This window comes from Triticum dicoccoides, chromosome 4A, assembly GCF_002162155.2.
Source record: "Triticum dicoccoides isolate Atlit2015 ecotype Zavitan chromosome 4A, WEW_v2.0, whole genome shotgun sequence".
Classification (NCBI taxonomy): domain Eukaryota; kingdom Viridiplantae; phylum Streptophyta; class Magnoliopsida; order Poales; family Poaceae; genus Triticum; species Triticum dicoccoides.
The window spans coordinates 640,349,273-640,357,160 of record NC_041386.1 but is presented as its reverse complement, the minus strand read 5'-3'; the positions used below and the strand labels follow the sequence as shown (position 1 = coordinate 640,357,160).

The following is a 7,888-nucleotide window of genomic DNA, read 5'->3' as shown; positions in this document are numbered from 1 at the left end:
ACCACCACCAAGGAAAAATCAGAGGAGACTTGCAAGGAAAGGCTTGGGAAGCATCGATTCCGCGGCCGCCCGCCTGAAGCGCGTGCCCCCGTTCAAATCCCCAGATTTTCAAAAGTCAAACCAAATCCCCAAAAACAGCGCAAAAATTCAACCATCAACCAGCAATAATCGTAGGCCGATGGATGGCATCAACACCTGGGCTCGCACTGTTAACCCCTTTCTCTCTCCTTTTCCTCGCACCATCAGGAAAAAGAAAACCCTTTCTCCTTCCTTCCTCCCTCGCTCGCACGCCCAAAAAGCCTAACCACCCGGCCCCTGCCCCCGACCAAACCCGCACCGGACGCCGCGCCTCGCGTCTCGCTCGCCGCCGACGCGGTCCGGTGGTGGTGGGGGCCTCGCCGCGATGGATTGGGCGGCGGTGGCGTACACGGCGGCGGCGCTGCTGTGCGCCGCGGCGGCCACCGTCATCACGCTCGGCCACATCTACCGCCACCTGCTCCACTACGCCGAGCCCATCTTCCAGCGCTTCATCGTCCGCATCATATTCATGGTCCCGGTACGCTCCCCCTTTTCCACGCGCGCAGCTTCCACCTCGCGCCAGATCTGTCGCTGCCGCCGCCTGTTTTTTTTTTCTCAATTTTTTTCCTGGGGCTGAATTCGACCCGGCCGCGAGCTGGGAAGCGAGCCCGCCCCCGCGGATTCGCGGCGAGATCGTGCGTCGGTCTGACCTATGATTCAATCCAAATTAGGGATGCAAGCGGGGCGGGTTGGTGGACAATATCACAGCACAAATGCAGTCTTAATTTTACTGCTAGTTAAGGAGCTGACTGTGAGCTAATTGATGCGTGTTCTCCGGGAGGCTGCTTCCGCCCCTGAATCCCTAACCCCAATGTGTTGTACTACTACTCGCATTAGGTAGAGCATGGTTTCCTTGTTGATCTGCAGTTGGGATCTGCTGGCGCTCTTAGGTTTTGATCGGTGCCCAAGGTGGGCTGTGAGGCGAATTCGCGCTGGTAGTGAGGCTGTGGTTGGAATATCTGGATTTGGAGTGCTCCCTGACCAACATGCTCCTGCCATCTGAGCTCATTATGAAGCTTGGGAGCAGTACGACTGTCCTGCCATTTTACTCCAGACTAGATGTGCAAGCTAGTCATATTGGAGCGAGCTGATCATTATGGATGTTCAGCTTTTTGCTGTTGTCATTTGTCATGAATAAGCAAATTAATTCATCTGAGTGGCAGAGTTCTGATAGAAACGTTGGGTCCTTCAACGCTTCTCTAAGCGCATTTCCTTCTGCCATAAGCCCATAACACTGTTTTTATGTCAAATATGCTTTAATTTCCATGAAGATGTAAAACAACTGTTTGAGCATTTTTGACTGTCTATTAGCAGATTATTCATGAGCCACACATTTACATTTCACCCTCGTATCTAATTGTATTTGTTTGTTTATCTGTAATCCCTTTTATGCTAGTAACACTCCACCGTATTAGTTCTGAAGACACATTGTTTTGCAGGTCTATGCAGTGATGTCATTTATTTCCCTTATCCTACCAGACAATGCAATATATTTTACCTCTATCCGAGAAATGTAAGTTGCTGTCTTGCAGTTCAAACTTCTTTGGTGCCATTATGTTAATCGATGGGCTCAATGTGAGATTATGGTTTCAGCCTGTTGGTGTTTCTCTGGTCTTAGGGGGGAGGAGAACAAATGGAAGCTTTTTTTTTGTTCTCTTTAATGGAATACATGCAAACGTTTCCTTTTCTGCTACCATGTTAAATTTATGGTCTGCAAATTGTGATCTGTACACAAGATTATAAGTTTGTAATGTTGTGTGACATTTATAAGCACTTCTATAGGCTCGAGCTAGTATCAAATCCAACTGGATATGCTATCAATATCAACAGTCTGCTGACTGCTCATGGGTTAAGCACTGATCATAACTAGTGAACATAGTTGGATCCGTTATATACCTTGTGGACAACTGCAGCCATACCCCCATGGGTGTATGCATCACAGATTCATATGTGGTGTTTTAGAGGATTCATGTATCCATTTGCTTTAAATGTCTTCCTAGGAAGTATAACATGATAGAGAATAACCAGCTGGGAGTGTGTGATGAGTGATCTTCTCTAGTGTCAAATTGCAAATTAATAATCCTAGGTTATGAAACGATAATATGTGCTTCCACTTTGCCATGGCCTAAATTCATGCTACCCACTTTGCCATGGCCTAAATGACTAATGGCCGAACACTGAAACCATTGTGTAATGACTAATGACCAAAGAGGTGGTTGTGTGTAATTTATGAAATGCTGGCCATTTCATAAGTATTATTCTCTTCTTTTCCTTGCGTGTGCTGGCTACACACTTTAACAGGTTAGCCTGAGTTAGCATATTATAATCCCAACTTTAGGTGACATTTTATCTTGCTGATTGTTGCCCATGTGCTGGTTTGTCTGTTTGTTTCTAATCTAATAGTCTTCACAAGTACCTAAACTAAGAACTGCATGAGTGTATATCCATCCTATGCTAAATTTTCCTTTACCATAATGTTTCAGCTATGATGCTTGGGTCATCTACAATTTCTTTTCACTCTGCTTGGCATGGGTGGGAGGACCTGGGGCTGTGGTGGTGAGTTTGAATGGCCGAACACTGAAACCATCGTGGTTTCTTATGACTTGCTGTTTCCCAGCTATTCCTCTAGATGGGTGCGTATGTGTCCTTCTGCATAATAAGTTGCTATCATATGACAATTATACATTGGCATGTTGCAACATCCTTCATGAAGTCTAACTGATCTATTATGTCACTTAAACAGGCGTTTTATACGGAGATGCAAACAAGGCTGTTTGCAGTTTGTTATTCTTAAGCCTATCTTGGTGGTTATTACCTTCATACTTTATGCTAAAGGAAAATATGAAGATGGAAACTTCAGTGTCAACCAATCCTATTTATACATCACTATTATTTACACAATCTCATACTCGATGGCGTTATATGCTCTTGCATTGTTCTATGCGGCATGCAGAGATCTACTCCGGCCATATAATCCTGTCCCAAAGTTTATTATAATCAAATCAGTTGTGTTTCTCACATACTGGCAGGTAAATACAAAACATCAACCCATGTTTTCCCCTCTTCGATGGTATGATAGGTTGCCAACTGTTTTAATCCTCACATATGGTCATAATAATTTGAATTTTTTGGCATTGTAGGGTGTCCTGGTGTTCCTTGCTGCCAAGTCTCGATTTATCAAGAATGCTGAAAAGGCTGCTGATCTCCAGAACTATGTATTGTGCGTTGAGATGCTCATAGCAGCCATTGGGCACCTGTTTGCCTTTCCCTACAAGGAGTATGCAGGTGCAAATGCTCGCCCTTCGGGTGGTTTCAGGGAAAGCCTTCTTCATGCTTTAAAATTCAATGATTTCTACCACGACACTGTCCACCAGGTAACCAGGATCTTAGACGCCTATTCCCTGTATCTGGCGCTCACTGTCTAACTTCTCGATCAAATCGGCTCCATTCTTGTTTGCTGAAGGAAACTACATTCTTGTTTACTGTGCCTTGCCCGTATCTTGGTCTAATCGGCTCCATTCTCATGCAGTTTGCTCCTACCTACAACGAATATGTGCTGTACAACCACAATGAGGGAGAGAGTGCACCAACAAAGTTTCCTTCAGGGAGCGCCGTGCCAAGTGTCCGGGATGTGGAGTTGGCTGGCATCATCGTGATGCCGCCCTCAAATAATAGTCCAGTGACCTCAAGCGTGTCATCCAACCACGTAGACCAGGACGAATCGATGACCACTCCGATCAGGAACAAAGTGGACCCGCCTGGAGGAATGTACGACCTCACGGACCTGCTCGACGTGGACTTGTCTAGCTACCCCGCCAAGGTTCCTGCGATCTCTGATGTAAGAAAACAATGACCAGGTGCGACAGCCAATGTGTCTCGGTAGCGACTGGGGGAAATTGTGACCTTCCATTTTGTCATAGATAACGCTGTAAAAATGTGTGTGTACAACTTCCGGTTCCAGTCTTTCCCCATTGAAGAAGGGGGGTTTATTCATGACTGCACTGCAGCTGTCCCACGGCCTCTCTCACCCTACTCTTTGACTAACCGTGTACAATGTTGTGAGCTCAAGGTGAACTGCTGTGACATGAGACTATGAATACCATACTAATAGTTTGCTGATAGCAGTTTTGGGAGAGAATACTGTCCTTTTTGATTGGTGCTGGGTATCTTTCTTTTGCTTCATAGACATCACAAGATATGGTTTGCTGAACCTAGACATGTATGAGAAGTTGCCTTGCTAAAGGCGACCGTCAGTAGCCGTGTAAGGAACGAACTTTGAACTGGGAACACTTTGGTTTTCTATATACAAATACTTTAAGAAACAGGGTGATTGAATACAGCTTTCTGCCTATAGCTCAAAAACACTATAAATATACAAATACAACATGATTTATGGTCACACGTTCAAAAGATGGCTAAATCATCCGGATTATTGGTGTTATACAGCAGTGCTATCATTTGCACCAACTGCTTCCACGTTATGGTCAGTTTGAGCAGAGCTCTGCTCCTTTGGTTGCACCACTTTATCATCCTTATAATCATCTTCAACCTGGGAATCAGTCGAGGAACCTAACAACAAGCTCTCAAAAGTTATCAGCGTCATTCTCGATCTACTGAACTATATATCAGATCTATTATAAAAGGTTCATCAGAAGTACTCCCTCTGTCCCAAAATATAAGAACATTTTTGACACTAGTGTAGTGTTAAAAACGTTCTTATATTTTGAGACGGAGGGAGTACAAAACACTCCAAACATAAATACATAATAAAAATTACATCGAGGTCTCTGGACCACCGAATTGTAGTACATTCTGGAGGACATTTTTTGCTATATGATGGATAGTTCCTTGTGGTGATGTTTGCAGAGTGACTATCATGATTTATAGATGCATTGCTCTCGGCTCTATTGGTCTAATCATTGGCCAGTTTAGATAAATGAATATTAAAGTGAATAGTGTGCATTAGGTTGAGTCAATTTGCAAAGTGCCCCAGTGACAGAAAAGAGAGAAAACTTCGACATATTTTTTTGAACGGTTTATTTATTTATTTTTTGAACGGTACTTCGACAGATTTGTATTTCACTAAAGATAAAAAGGCTTTGACAGCTTTTATTTCATACAAGTCACTTTTTCTTCTTCTTCTTCTTGTAAAGATGGCAAACCCTACCAGAGTGATACGAGGGTAAGAGCACTCAATGGAGAAGGTACACCTCTGATGATGATTTTACCCAAGACAAGGTTGTTGGCGTTGTCGGTCTCACAAGACTTGTCACCGACAAGCCCGCTACTGTCTTCAACTAGAATCAAGGCTCGGCTTGAGAAAGGTTTAGTTTTCTTGCATTAAAGGCAAGGAAAAACTTGATGAGCTTTTGGGCAACCAAAAGGAGACTTTCCAAAAGGAAGGGTTTGGCTAGGTGTCGGTTTCGTGCCACAGTACCGTTAGGAGACAACTGATTGTTCCGTAGAGACGAACACCGTCTTACTGAGTGGTTCAGGCGAAGACACAACAAGTTTACATGTGTTTGAACTCTCTGGGGAGGAGGTAACTTTACTTCTTCCTTTGGTATTATATATAATGGCACCAGGGATCTATTCTAGAGACCACAACCCACTCTACCCGACGACGGTGAGTGGGGCTTTGGAAAGTGGATCTTTGTAGGGTCGGTCCCTGGGTCCGCCTTATATACGAGAGGCTCTTGGGTTAAATTTGCTTAATATCCTCCTTGGGTGCTCTTGGGGGAGCGTTGTCCCGAGAAGCGAGTCGATAGGCAGACTCGACTCCCGTGCCCTTTCCGTCCCTCTTTGGGTCCTTCCTCTCTTGGGCCCGAGTCTCCGTCCATTCCTCATTCCCGCGTCACTAGGCAAAGTCAACAAAAGCCAAATACTATAATTGTGCCAAGCGGGCAAAAGGCAAATGTTAAGAAGGAGAAGGTTGTGGGCAATATAGCTACTAAGAGTTACATGACCCATGACAAGTTTGGCCTCACATGTGCCTTGGACCATTCGAGTTTCTAAGGTTCATGTTACTAATATGAGAGGACCCGTTAAAAATAGACACCTAAAACACAAGGTGTGATTTTTATTGTAAGGCTATGGCTTGAATGGAAATCAGTGAGTCATCGATAGCGATGTAGGAATCATATGCCCGGAGAGATGGACATGTTCGTTCAATTCATTGAAAATATTAATTCTCAAGCAGTGTCTATTGTGATGACAAAAAATGAGAAGGTACTGGGTTTGAGCAATATAGATGTCGCACATGAGTTCACTCTTAATAAAGCGATGCATGTCTTTATAGATATAATTGTCTATAAATGTGAATGTCTTTATAATTGTTTTTCTTAGATATAAATGTGAGTGTCTTTATAGAAGAGGTTAAATTGTCTTGTGATTGTAAAAAAAAGGTTAAATTGTCTTGTGGGGCATGTTGAAGGCGACGTTTATGTGTCAATTGTGATTGATTTTTCCGATGAACAATTGAATCTAGCAAAGTCTCCGTGGCCACGAGCTGCCGGGAAGTTATTGCCACTACCAAAATCGTCTCCCAGCCGCAACCACTTCACCGGCGATGGGATCAGCTCCGGCGGACGGCGAGAAGCCCTCGGGCCACCTCGCCCAGCCTCTCCTCGGGCAGCCCCAGCCCCAGCCCCCGCACCCGTACTACGCCTACCCCGCCGCCGCCTACGGCTACGCCCCCGGTCCTCCTCCGCCTCCGCCTCCCCCGACGCTCGTCCTCCTCAACCCGCCCCCCATCTTCGTCCGCCTCCGCCGCCTCCGCCCGCGGCGCATCCCCTGCATCCGGCGCTTCTCCGCCCGCACGCTCCCGCTCCTCCTCGCCCTCGCGCTCCTCGCCGGCCTCGCTTTCCTCCTCTACCCGTCCGCCCCCGCCGCCCGCGTCGCCGACATCCGCCTCGACCGCTTCCGCGTCAACCCGCCGCCCTTCCCCGCGCTGGACTTCAACCTCGCGCTCAGCCTCCGCGTCCGCAATCCCGGCTTCCTCCTCCCTCTCCGCTACCGCGCCGTCTCTGCCGCCGTCTCGTACCGCGGCCGTCTGCTCGGCTCAGGCACTGCGCGCCCCGGATCCGGCGAGCTCGCGGCGAGAGGGTTTACCTATGCCTCTTCTGAGGTGTGGGTGGACGCTGGCAGGGTATTGGACGACGTGATCGAGCTGATTGGGGACATCGCCGCTGGGTCTGTGCCGCTGGAGATAGTTACCGAGGTGGTCGGCGCGGTCAGGCTGTTCCATTTCAACATCCCCGTGAAGGTAATTGACTGATTGGATGCCTTTGTGAATTTTTCTTTGGCCGAATGTCTTTGATTGATTGTTAGGAACTACTCTATGATGTTGGTTGCGTGGATTGGATATATAATTGGTAAGCTGTATTAGGTTATAATGGGCTAGCTACACTGTTGCTCTTCTACTGACTTTTTAGCGATTGGGTCATGATTGATGAGATTGCTGAATTATTGGATGACATTTGGTGTGATCATAGGAAGTTTTGGTGCTGAGTATTCATTCTGGCTAAATGTCGATCTAAAGGGAGTTGTGAGGATTAGTGATATGAATTCTTTATTCCGGCATGGCAAGGTCAAGAACTAATTCGGTACTCTAAACTAGTGATCTAAATGCTCTTATATTTCTTTATAGAGGGAGTAGTTTATATGTTGTTAGGATTATTAGAGAGCAATTGTTTTGTTCATTAGTTTTTGGTTATGTGCTTATGATTTCTTGGATGTCTATATTTATTTTGAAATATGGAATAGATCAGAAGCTGGTTTGCAGCTGCTGATCTTCCATTTCCAGAGGGAC

The 7,888-nt window shown here is 45.9% G+C and overlaps 2 protein-coding genes across 2 annotated transcripts in view; both read left to right on the top strand.

Moving 5' to 3' along the window:
- Positions 1-232: 232 nt before the first annotated feature.
- Positions 233-4,209, top strand: LOC119287611 (transmembrane protein 184A-like). Its single transcript, XM_037567189.1, has 6 exons — positions 233-556; positions 1,518-1,591; positions 2,562-2,711; positions 2,822-3,107; positions 3,219-3,452; positions 3,608-4,209. Exons 1-6 carry the CDS (start codon positions 404-406, stop codon positions 3,929-3,931), a joined length of 1,221 nt encoding a protein of 406 aa, XP_037423086.1. The 5' UTR covers positions 233-403; the 3' UTR covers positions 3,932-4,209.
- A 2,379-nt stretch (positions 4,210-6,588) lies between these two features.
- LOC119287610 overlaps positions 6,589-7,888 on the top strand; it is a 3,582-nt gene continuing 2,282 nt past the window's right edge. Inside the window, exon 1 of the mRNA XM_037567188.1 lies at positions 6,589-7,342. Within this exon, the coding sequence (XP_037423085.1) occupies positions 6,647-7,342 (696 nt within the window). The 5' untranslated portion in view covers positions 6,589-6,646. The remainder of the gene's footprint in view (positions 7,343-7,888) is intronic.